The following is a 13062-nucleotide window of genomic DNA, read 5'->3' as shown; positions in this document are numbered from 1 at the left end:
TTCGAGTGTTTGCAATTCCAAACAAGGAAAGCACAGCAGCATAACGTAACAAAATGAAAAACTAACTCACCTATCTAATTGATCATGATGATAGGGATTACTAGTTTTAATGTCCTCTTGTCTACAGTGGAAAATTGGTTCTGATGTCAGCAATTCTGCAAAAATACAGCCAATTGCCCAAATATCTGCAAAAGAAATAATGTACAGTGTATGGAAGAAAAATAACACATTAAGTGAAATTAAAAGCTCGAGGCAATTATGACGCTTCCTTAGCCTCAAACTGATGCCATCAGGGTAGCCACAGCCTGCCAGGCTTTGAGTAACTAGGCCCTAGTCAGATGTTTCCCCTCCACAACAATGTATTGAAATTGTTCAATAATCTGCCACCAGAGGGTTCTATGAGTCAATAGCAATAGGGACCTTCTTGCACCTCCTGCAAAGCTACACCAAACCTTAGGAAATTTCAGGGAGATATTCAAAGGCATTCCCCCCATATATTGCACATACAGGACAAATTTAGCAGACATATTGTAACTGTAACCCTGCCTGAATACTTGAATATATCAGAGGCAAGAATTTATTTTAAGTGGCAAAGAATTAGAGTTGAGAAAAAAAGATTATAATGATGACCATCTAGATTCAGATTTATGTGAAAATAACAGAAAATTGTAACATATTTCTACTTGAGGTTATCTTGAGATGATTTCGGGGCTTTTTAGTGTCCCCGCGGCCCGGTCCTCGACCAGGCCTCCACCCCCAGGAAGCAGCCCGTGACAGCTGACTAACTCCCAGGTACCTATTTACTGCTAGGTAACAGGGGCATTCAGGGTGAAAGAAACTTTGCCCATTTGTTTCTGCCTCGTGCGGGAATCAAACCCGCGCCACAGAATTACGAGTCCTGCGCGCTATCCATCAGGCCGAGGCCGAGGCTACTATTTTGAATTAAAAAAAAAAAAAGTAAAACTACACACTTACCAATTGCTTTTGTGTAATGACGTGCACCCAGAAGTAGTTCTGGTGCTCGGTACCAGAATGTTACTACAACAGGATCTAAATCGGCTAAAGGTTTGAGGGGCGAATTAAAAAGTCGTGCAAAACCCATATCTGCAATCTTGACACGACCTCGTTCAATTCCTTCCCCCATGACCAGAATATTTGCTGGTTTCTGAAACAAATAATTATAAATCAATTTGGTTTACACAGTTTTAAATATATGTGCAACACAAAATACGTAAAACACAATTTTTGCTAACTTATATCGAAGATTGGTTTCTGACTAAGTTGGGGTCCTGAACACTAGTACAAGAACATAAGAACAAAGTTAACTGCAGAAGGCCTATTGGCCCATACGAGACAGCTCCTATTTATAACCACCCAATCCCACTCATATACATGTCCAACTCACGTTTGAAACAATCGAGGGACCCCACCTCCACCACGTTACACAGTAATTGGTTCCACAAATCAACCACCCTGTTACCAAACTAGTATTTACCCAAGTCTTTCCTAAATCTATACTTTATCCAATTTATACCCATTGTTTCGTGTTCTGTCTTGTGTTGATACTTTCAACACCCTACCAATATCCCCCTTTGTTATGCCCATTCATCCACCTTACCTTGAGGTGCTACTGGGGCTTAGCGTCCCCGCGGTCCGGTCGTCGACCAGGCTTCCTGGTTGCTGGACTGATCAACCAGGCTGTTGGATGTGGCTGCTCACAGCCTGACGTACGAGTCACAGCCTGGTTGATCAGGTATCCTTTGGAGGTGTTTGTCAAGTTCCACTTGTACACCTCTATCATGTCACCCCTAATTCTTCGCCTTTCTAGAGAATTTAATTTAAGCTTTGTCAATATTTCTTCATATGAATGGTTTCTAATTTGGGGATTAACTTTGTCATCCTACGCTGGACATGTTCAAGTGAATTTATATCCATTCTATAGTACGGCGACCAAAACTGAACTGCATAATCTAAATGGGGCCTAACCAGAGCAAGATATAAGTAAAGAACAACTCCAGGCGTCTTGTTACTAACGCTTCGATTAATAAATCCCAGTGTCCTATTTGCCTTATTACGAAAATTTATGCATTAATTTTTTGGTTTTAAATTCTTACTAATCATAACTCCCAGATCCCTTTCGCAATCCGACTTTGCAGTCTCAACACCATCTAGCTCATATCTTGTAACTCTATCATCATTACCTAACCTCAAAACCTTACATTTGTCAGCATTAAACTGCATCTGCCAATCGAGGGACATTTCCAAATGGCCAAATTTTTTACCATTTCAAAACCCCTACAGTATTTAGATCGTCTTTAAGTGATAGTGAGTCTTTTTCAGTGTTTATTTCCCTCCCGATTTTTGTATCATTGGTAAATTTGCAAATACTGCTGCTCAAACCTGAATCTAAATCATTTATATATATTATGAATAACAGAGGTTCCAGGACAGAGCCTTGAGGAACTCCACTTACATTTTCCCACTCTGACTTAACCCCATTTATAATAACTCTGTTTCCTTTGGTACAGCCATGCCCTACTCCAACTTAATATAGCACCCCCCAATACCATAAGCCTCTATCATTTCAATCACTTTCATGTGGTACTGTATCAAAAGCTTTGCTAAAGTCAAGATACACATCATCACAAACCTCATCACAAACAATCATCAACTGCCTCAACTATGCTGGAGTAAAATGATAGCAAATTCATTAAACATGAATGGCCATTTGTGAAACCATGTTGTGAATTGTTACGGTATCAGCACCGTTGCCGGAGTGTGGAGTGGCAATTTTGGCACCATCTAGAGACCTGCACTCCAGCTCCCAGGTATTAGGTGAGAAGCAGACAATGCCATCTGTTGGCGGTAATGTTGCGTCGGTGAAAGTCATAAATCTCCTGTTTCATACCTCAGTTAGGAGGCGAGGTTGATGATGATGATGACCTTTGGTGGGTGGTATAACAATATCAACACCATCTAGCTTGTGCATGCAATTACAATTTCAGTTCCCTGGCGGAAGAGTTATCCTAAGGCCACCCAGTATACTGTCCGTCTAGCTAATGACGTTAATGTTCACAGAGGTGACATGAGGAGGCAATTGTGCTGAGGGCAGTTCACCTTGGGCAGTCAAGAACTCCTGACTTGGTCCTGTGAGAGGACAAAGTGGCTGCTGTCGGTAGTAGCAGTGTTAGCTAGCCCAAAACAGACAAAATGGAAAACCCGGTGTAAAATCAACACCCCAAACGTTCCCAGAGGAACAGGCAACGGGCAGAAAACACCAGAAAAGCAAAGAAACAACAACAGGATAATAAAAAACCCTAAAAAAAGGTGAAAACTCACCCGAGAAGCTCGCTCGCACACCCAGTCGCACGTAAACAAACCGCAACGCCGCCCTGGTGGCCACGCCAGGAAACCGGCAGAAGAAAATGGACGCCAGCAGGGGCTGTGACTGACGCTAAATATACAAAAACACGCCAGCAAATGTGGGAAGCAAGCAGACTGGATGGGCGAAAAACGCCGCCCAACAGCAGAAAACCCAGGCAGGGGCAAACCGCCCCAGAACTGCTAGCAGGCATCCCCCACAGCCCCGGGAACCAACAACAGAGGCCCCGGGGCAGAGCCGTCCTCCAAGTCCTCCGCCCTTAAAGAAAAGCAAGAGTCCATGGGAAAGGCAGCAAGAAAGGGCCGCTGGTAAGACCCAGAAGCCTTGGCAGGAGGAACCGGCTCGAAAAAAACTCCGTCCCCCAACCCGAACAGGGCAGCCCCCGAAAACCGCCCGAGTCTCGGCCCCAACTAAACCCCGCCCCGACCCCGAAATCCACAGACAGTCCGGAGCCGGGAACAGAGGGAAAGAGGCGAACAACACCTAACCAAACGGGGCGGCCTCGGGGCATCCGAGTGGGAAACCAACCTAGCATGTTGCAGCAACCTAACCTAGCTTGCAACACGGATGCCGCCTGTACTCTGAACAGTAATAACATCAGGAGAGTACTGGAAAACAAGCAGAGAATCTCTCACAAGACTCCGGGTCAAGGTGTCAATGACCCAACAGGCAGCATGACGGAGGTAAAAATGGCGACTGTCACCCGGAGACAAGGAAACAGCAACCAACGATCTCGTACAAGACGGTTGGAACCCGGAAGACACATTCAATGGTCCCCCGAGCCCAGACAGGGGTTTCCAGGGCCCGTAAGCTGACTGTTATGGGAAGCCTGGGCAAGGTGTTGCTAACCGGTTAAGAAACCCAAACATAACAAGAGGGTAGAGGATAGCACTGAAAACCCCTGCAACGTGTACAATCATGGGTGCCTAGTAGAGGGCCGCCAAACATTACCAGTGGAACTATAGCCACACTAGGCAGACCCCCACCAGGCATGAAAATAAAAAAAGAAAAACCCCGCAAAAGTACACCGTCTCCAGAGGCAACAGGAACTGGTCGCCGCTTAGGTGGCAGGCTGTGCAACACCTTGATGCCCTAACCAGCACAATACCAGTCCCTACCCAGGGCCAAACAAGGGCCCCAAGCCACAGCTGGCCCCAAGGGCGAGGCAAATGCCGAGCAGCAAGAACCTCTACGGGAACGGTTCCCGAACACCCCAGGGAAGATAACCCTGTTACGCAAGGGAAGTACTCACAGGGCACTTAGGGAAGTCAGCCACTAAGTGCATGCAGCCCTGGCACTGATGAGGTACTCCTGGCCACCGCACAACACAACACACGGCAGTGAATGCCACACAAGGCAAACACCGCCTAGGAAACTGAGGCCAGAAAAGCGTCTATCCCAGTTGACATTAGCTTACGAACTGAAGCTTGGCAGCCGGCGCGGTAGGTCTGAGGCTTCCCCCTCCCCCTCTAGGGGCGGGGAGGGCTGCGCGGACGATCGGCGCGGCAGTAAAGTGTGATGTTTGCTTGTTTGCTTGTTTCCTTGTGATTGTAGGGAGGTTTCTACCTCTCTTCGTTTTTTTGTTTTAGTTTTTTACCATGTGGGGTTTGTTTTGTTATGCCTACCTTTCTGGGTGCCTAACCCCGGTCGATGGCAGATAAGGAAACCCCCAACCACAAGGGGGTTTTCCAGGGCCATTGCTCCCTGAAACCTCACTGAAGGGGCCAGGTTCTGGTGCTGGTCCCTGGTAGGTCTGAACTCCTTAGCTAATGTCCCGGTCTAATATAACATACATTAGCCTAGTAAGCTCCAGGGAGCCGTAGGGGCTTCCCACAGAAATACTGTGTTATAGTTTTATTTACCTTATTGTTGGAGTATGTCCATCTTGAATTGTCATGAAGTTGTGAATACTGTACAGTACATACGTACAGTACTGTATTATGCAGTTAGCACTGTATTGATTATATAGTTCTGTTGTATGTTGAGTACTACAGTACAGTTTATGAAAACTATTGTACACTAAAATTATTGCAACTTTAATTTTAACGCTATGTACTGTACTTACATTTAACACCAGTTCGAACTGTACACTCCACACACAATGTTCTAGATGTTTGCACCAACTTCGTTGGTATTTGCTGCTGCTGTGTTGGTTTCAGCTGCTTAATGATTCTCCGGCAATTTTCCTGTTCTTAATATTATGCCTATTCTTAAATCTTTCCAACCATTCTTCACTAGCTTGAAAATCTGGTTCATGTGGGACATGTAATGCTGCTCTGGTAATTATGATGTATCTTCAACAAATTACTACAAGCTGTCTGCCATATTCATATAGACAACATTGCATTGCAGGTTGTGGTCAGAAATTAGTAAAATCTTATATAGGCTGCCAGTATTAAAAGTAACAGTTTAACAGGTTTCAAGAATGCATTTCATAGAAATATGGGCGAGAGGATGTGGATTTAACATGGGTGAGAGGGTGTGGATTTAACACAGGTGAGAAGGTGTGGATTTAACAAGGATGAGAGGATGTGAATTTAACCCGGGTGAGAGGATGTGAATTTAACCCGGGTGAGAGGATGTGAATTTAACCCGGGTGAGAGGATGTGAATTTAACCCGGGTGAGAGGATGTGAATTTAACCCGGGTGAGAGGATGTGAATTTAACCCGGGTGAGAGGATGTGAATTTAACCCGGGTGAGAGGATGTGAATTTAACCCGGGTGAGAGGATGTGAATTTAACCCGGGTGAGAGGATGTGAATTTAACCCGTGTGAGAGGATGCAAATTTAACCCGGGCGAGAGGGTGTGGATTTAACACGGGCGAGAGGGTGTGGATTTAACCCAAGCGAGAGGGTGTGGATTTAACAGGGACAAGAGGGGGTGTGGATTTAAAATGGAACTGCAGTATAGGCCACTATGCCTTCCGTGATGCTCTGTTATTTTTACGTTCTTAATAAATTAAGCATGCAATTACTCTTACTCTGGCTGTGTGAGTACACAGACCATGTCACACTAATTTAAACATCTCAATGGACTGCTCAACTTACCAAATCTCTATGCAGCACCCAATTTGAGTGGAGATAACGAATTCCATCTAAAATCTGATACAGGAGAGATTTGACCATTCCCTTTGTTACTTGCACAGTCTTTTTATTTGCTTTGGCAGCTCTGTGAAACTTGATGATGTGCTGAAAAAGAAAATCGTTCAAACATTAATGATTAGTCTTTTGCTTCCAAATTCAATTATAGTCCACTAATGTTTCTTGGGTTATGCTTATTTGTCCCTAAAAATGCAACCAACAGCCCCTACAAACCCATCCTTCTTTCTGTTGCAATTTACATCCTGGTTACACACATTGAAAAGAACAAATTGTGCCTGAAGAACAAAACTTGCAAGTTCCTTGTGTGGCATCACACTTTGCTGAGAGTCATGCCAGTAACTGTCATGCAAGCGTGCCAGTCATAACCAAATTATTCTTCAAAGAAAATTCTTAATAATAATAATTATCATTAATAACAGTAGTGTCATGGGATGTGTCAATAGTTCATGTATAACTGAAGTCAGGCAATGTTCTGGGGTTCTATCCTGGGGAAGAGAGTAGTCTTATCTTGAGGTTATCTTGAGATAGTTTCGGGGCTTAGTGTCCCGGCGGCCCGGTCCTAGACAAGGCCTCCTTTTTGTTACACACCCCCCAGGAAGCATCCCTTAGCAGCTGCCTAACTCCCAGGTACCTATTTACTGCTAGGTAACAGGGGCATCAGGGTGAAAGAAACATTTTGCCCATTTGTCTCCGCCTCCAGTGGGGATCGAACCCGGAACCTCAGGAATACGAATCCGAAGTGCTGTCCACCCAACTGTCAGGCGCCCTAAATTCATTCCATACATCGATAAGGGCTTCCAGTCCCCTGACTATGGAAAAAGAAGCCCTTTATTGGAGGGAGTTTGAGTGTCTTGTGGTCACTGCATTTTGGCCAAGTTATCTTGGAGGCAAAGAGAAGGTTGAAAAAATCAGCACTGAATGTAACGAAACGCCATTTTCTGGGTGAGCCCCAGAGGCTTCCTGGAGCTATCGGGCTGATATGCCATATATATTAGACCTGGGGCATCAGTCAATGGAGTTCAGCCCACCGGAGACCACGAGCCAGAACCTGGCCCTCTCAGAGGTGTAAAAGGGAGCAATGGCCTATAGAAACCCCCCATATGGTTGGTGGCATTCCATGTCTGCCATCGACTGGAGTTGGCACCCAGGAAGGCAGGCATAACAAAACCAATCCCACTTGGTAAGAAGAGATCAAAAACAGAACAAGGAGGCAGAACTACAACCTAAGAAAACAAGCTAACAAACAAACGTCACACCTCACTGCCACTTCACCAGTCCGTGCAGTTCCCCCCCCCCCCCGCCTCCCCCCTGGGAGGGGGGAAGGGAGGTCCCGGACCTCCTCGCCGGCTACCCAAGCCATCCAGTTCGGAGGCTGGGCGTCAAAAGAAAAAAAATGCCGACCAGAGAGATGGAGGGTTGCCAGGGAGCCTCCGGGGCTCACCCAGAAAATGGTTTTTCATGACATTCAATGCTGGTTTTTTAAAGGGGAGCCCCTACAGCTCTCTAGAGCTACATTACCAGAGATATGGAAAATAGGGACTTACCCGGGAGGCAAATGACACTCGCTCCTCAACGCGAAGTCGGGACAACTGGCTGCAACCTGCAACCCAAAGCCACACATGGACAACTACGACCAGGAACGTTGATGAGATAACGTGAAGCCAGGAACCTGTTCGATCTCCAAAATCCCCTCGGCCAAATGTCAGCCCAAGACATATTGCCGAAGACGTCAGCCAAAGCAGAAAACTTCCTAACGTCATCGGTACAAGGATAGACCGTAGGCTGGCCAGACGTAATAATCCTACGGACAACCTGGGAGACCCGAACCCTGGAAAAGGGAACAAGGGAAACGGATCAACCCAAAGCACATCCCCGACCACAGAAACCAATGCGCGCAGGTAACGGCGAAGAGCCGCAACCGGACACAACACATGATGCACCCCCAGCCTGACCAACCAAGAATCAATGACCCGAGGGCCCCTTCGGAAAGCAGCCAAATCGAGGTTCCACTGTATACTAGAAACCTGAACCCAGCAAGCTGGGAAAGAACCAGATCCCTGGCTTGCACACACATGGATAGGTTGGGAGCCTAAACCAGCCAGGTTTTGAGGTAGATGTAGACAAACCCTAAAACACCTAAGGGCAACAAACCACTACGTGCATCAACCTGGTGAAAGTCTACAGATCCAGATTCAAGATGAAAAGGAGAACTCGGAAGCTGTAAGTCTGATGCCCCAACCAAAAAACCTTGCCAGTCCCTGAATAGGGATGAATAGGAAGATGTCAATGTGTTCCATTGATCCTGGAATACCATTCAGGAATCTGCCTGTGAAACCAGCTCCATGACTGCCCAAATAAGCAAAACTGTGGCCAGTGCATACCAGCCCTCTGATCCTTTGTGATATCAAGACCAAAAAGTGAAGGCTACTGAACATGCAGCTGCCACATACCCACATCCTGAGAAAAGAACAGCACAAATAGGCAACACTGAAGTGGTGAAAAATTAGCACTACCAAAAAAAAAGCCTAACCTACCAAATGTACCTCGTGCCACTCTAGCATTCAGGTATGGCAAAAGCCATGCCAGGCCCAATAAAAAAAAAAAAAAAGGGCTGTCCACTAGACCTAATAAATCAGGAAAGTTTGTCTGCAACCAATAAGTGGCCAACCAGTATTCAAAAGAAGCCGGGTCCACCAAAGACAAAATTTCTGGCTTGAAGACATTTGGACTGGCTAGGAACCCATACCAGCCAGTCACTGAGATAGACTAAGACACTAACCCCTAACAAGAAAGGCGAGGAACCACCACACCTAGTGAACTTCTCGATAGCCAAATTAAAACCAAATGGGAGAACCCATAGTGGTAAGCCTGATGCCCAATAAAACCTAACCAATCCCTGAACCATGGATAAATGGGTACATGCTAAATATGCATGTTATAAGTCCAGGGACACCACCCAGGCTTCCATCCACAACACCAGACTGACCTGAGCTAAGATGGTCACGTGGAAAGATGGAAAAGGAATGAAATGAACACAATGTCAAGACTGTACTATAGGTCCAGCGGGATCTACTTGGGGACTGAACAAATGGGACTCCCACTGCAGAGTGAAGTTTAACACTATTGCTCACCGGGCAGGCGCGCGGTCAACTTAGGGGTCATGCACCGAGCGTGCGGGCGAGAGTGCGGTGACACCTAAATGTGTATACTCATTTCAGCTTTCTCACCTTAATTCTCGTGCTACGTCGCTCGTTTTGGTATCATTGTGTTCACAATTAAATTCCCTACAGATGTGTATAAATATAATGTCTAAAAGCCTGGTGTGACTCCCAACAGAAAAGCCTAAAGTCGGCAAAAGTTACCCGTGAGCGCACAAAATCAGTAACGTGTGCATACGCGTTCCATTTTTCTCACCTTAATTCTCGTGCTACGTCGCTCGTTTTGGTATCATTGTGTTTGCAATTGAATTCCCTACAGATGTGTATGAATATAATGTACAAAAGCCTGGAGTGCCTCCCCGCAGAAAAGCCTTAAAGTTACCCGTGAACGAGCACCAATTTGTACACTGCAACCTAATGTGTATACTCGTTCAATTTGATAACATCAAATTTCGTGTTACGTCTTTCATTTTGGTATCAAATTGTTCGCAATAAAAAGGCGCGTATTTTAAAACTAGTCCCATAATAATAGAGCAATAACTGGAATTTTAACAAATATTTTAATTCTGGACGCTCATCATCACAAAATAGTTTATATCTTTTCAGTGTTCTAACATAAATTTTTGTGTTACATCTTTCATTTTGGTATCAAATTGTTCGCGACGTAAAGGCGCGCATTTTAAAACTAGTCCCAAGCTAATAGGACAATAAATAGAATTTTAACAAATATTTTAAAATTTTGACCAAAAGCCTATTTATAATCATTCAAGTGTTCGGACATCAAGTTTCATGTTATATCTTTTATTTTGGTATCAAATTGTGCATAATCTAAAGGCGCTTATTTTGATACTATCCCGAGGTCGATTGGATAAAAAATGAATTTTATACAAATATTTTTTGTAGTGGACGCAAGTCCGGTCCAAAGTTAGGACTCGGGAGAAAAATAATGGACGCGAGTCCGGTCCAAAGTTACCGATAGTGTTAATTATCACTCCAGCATCCAACTATGACCAAGAGGATATGCAAGGTAGAATGCTGACCCCTGGACTGCCAACACGAAAATAGGGAATGAGAATGTCCTTCTACTACAGGCCCCGGGATACGACCTGGAATGACCACGTATTGCAGGACCAAGAGGCAACAAAATAAGCCAGACATTCCACAGCACTATTAAAGGGGCAGAATGGCTAGCTCAAAGAAGCTTGAGCAAACACACACCGCTTTGCAATATATGTCTTAGGATTAAGTTTGGACTGCCCCTCAAGGGACCACAGGCACTACACTAGCTTGCTAGTATGTACATCTCGTCTCCTGCCTACGTGGACCCCTGAGATTTAACGTGAAGCAGGATGTGGTAGGGCATTGTGATGCTAATTGGGGGTTTTCAATTGGGATACAGACTGTTATATTTTGATTGTTGGGTACTAATTCCCAGGGGTCCAGGTCTTGCCTAACTCTTCTAGGTGGTTCTTCCAGTACACTATTATTGCCCATAAACAAGCCCCACTTGTAACACTTACCCACAAGTCATGTTCAGCATAGTCAAAGAGAAGCCACACTTTGCGGTCAGCATGTGACAGGAACACACGCTGCAGGTTGATTACGTTAGGATGTTTCAACTCGCGCAGAAGCTGTTGAAAAAATAGAACAATGTAGGAAGGAAATTAATCTTTCTTACTTTCTAGAAACATGTTTACATTATCACTAAGCCTTTCCAATCTATGAAGTTTAGCTCTCCTGTAATACTGTGCATCATAATATGAAGAGAAACTTACTGCTATTTCCCTGCACGCTGACATTGAGAGGCCAGTCCCCTCTATCTGCTTGAGAGCATACTCCTTTGTATCCACACTGAAAAGTAGGCGTTATCAGTTCATACACTTCTCTTGGAACACCTTCAATAAACATCAAACCTCAAATGTATATACAGTACTGCACTGCAATATATATAAAGTGCTTCTTAAAACTTGCTTTAGACGCAATAAGGCATAAGTCTAAGGAGATATTTAAGCAGCTATACCATGTAAGCATTTGTTTGTTAATATCAATATCAGTTTGGTGTCATAAGACTTGCCTGACATTATACCTGTAGGTAAGTTAGTGACTACCAAATGTAAAGTGGAACAGTTTCAGCCTAAAATTTATGTTCATTCTCCATATGGTATAAATGATGCTTCTGGAATGCTATAAAAACAAAGTACATAATCATACATAATCTATATTAATTTTGCCAATTTTATTTTGGGTAGTGTCAACATGCATGATACCAAGAGTAAACATCTAATCTTTAGCCTCTGAAGATAAGTAGACCTAAGAATACATTTCACAGAGGGCCACTAACACTAGTGACATCGATGAGGAAAGTAATCCAGCGGCTTGTCAAAGGTCCCCCCCCCCCCTCCTTTCATGATGATTTTTCGAAGCCAGATTTTAAAATTCAGCAGTGTTTTGGTATTTACAGTTTAGATGGTGTTATGAGCCTTCAGGCAGCCTAAGGAGGTAGGCCTGCATTTGTGAGAGTTATTTCCCACCTGACCAGATATAGAAGTCAGGTAAATTAATTAAACCAAGCAAACATTGGTAAATATGACTAAGGGTAAGCATCTTAAGGATATGAGGTAAGATAAGATGGCGACAGTATGCTATGAAATATGACGTGGGTGAAAGTCTCAAGACCTCACTTGAGTTGTGAGAGTCGACGGAGATGGACGTACGTTATTCCCTCTTAATGAAGAAGGAAGTTTGTAACTCATGGTGAAGAACTGGTGAGAAGCTACATGATCAACGTATGAGGAAGCTACATGATCAACGTATGAGGAAGCTACATGATCAACGTATGAGGAAGCTACAGGATCAACGTATGAGGAAGCTACATGATCAACGTATGAGGAAGCTACACGATCAACGTATGAGGAAGCTACAGGATCAACGTATGAGGAAGCTACATGATCAACGTATGAGGAAGCTACATGATCAACGTATGAGGAAGCTACATGATCAACGTATGAGGAAGCTACATGATCAACGTATGAGGAAGCTACATGATCAACGTATGAGGAAGCTACATGATCAACATATGAGGAAGCTGTTGAAGGACGACGTGTAATGTATCTCTAACTGTGGTAACAATATAAGAGCGGCCTGAAGCCTATTGGGTGGTTGTGCCTTTGTATTCACCTTGTTGTGCTTGCAGGGGTTGAGCTCTGCTCTTTCGGCCCGCCTCTTAACTGTCAATCAACTGTTTTTACTACTACTACTATTTTTTTTTTTTGTGGACCCTACTGTGCGTAAATCCTTTAACACTTTGGTGCACCCCGCTCGCCACCCCTCAACTGTGCGATATGGGACCCAGGGTGTCACAGGAGTGCGCGTAAAATCTGAAAAGTGTATACTCTCTTCAACTTTGTCACCTTAATTCTC

The 13062-nt window shown here is 44.4% G+C and overlaps 1 protein-coding gene across 4 annotated transcripts in view; it reads right to left on the bottom strand.

Moving 5' to 3' along the window:
• The window catches only part of Cdk8 (cyclin-dependent kinase 8), an 83178-nt gene that overhangs the window by 55971 nt on the left and 14145 nt on the right, over positions 1–13062 (bottom strand). For all 4 annotated transcript variants that reach the window (XM_069306545.1, XM_069306544.1, XM_045758188.2 and 1 more), the window contains exons 2-6: positions 11418–11493; positions 11163–11273; positions 6431–6571; positions 976–1165; positions 71–185 (exon numbers count right to left, since the gene is read on the bottom strand). In XM_069306545.1, the coding sequence (XP_069162646.1) occupies positions 71–185; positions 976–1165; positions 6431–6571; positions 11163–11273; positions 11418–11493 (633 nt within the window). The remainder of the gene's footprint in view (positions 1–70; positions 186–975; positions 1166–6430; positions 6572–11162; positions 11274–11417; positions 11494–13062) is intronic.

Source organism: Procambarus clarkii, chromosome 58, assembly GCF_040958095.1.
Source record: "Procambarus clarkii isolate CNS0578487 chromosome 58, FALCON_Pclarkii_2.0, whole genome shotgun sequence".
NCBI lineage: Eukaryota > Metazoa > Arthropoda > Malacostraca > Decapoda > Cambaridae > Procambarus > Procambarus clarkii.
The sequence above is the reverse complement of the archived record's forward strand: the minus strand, read 5'-3'. Positions and strand labels throughout refer to the sequence as shown.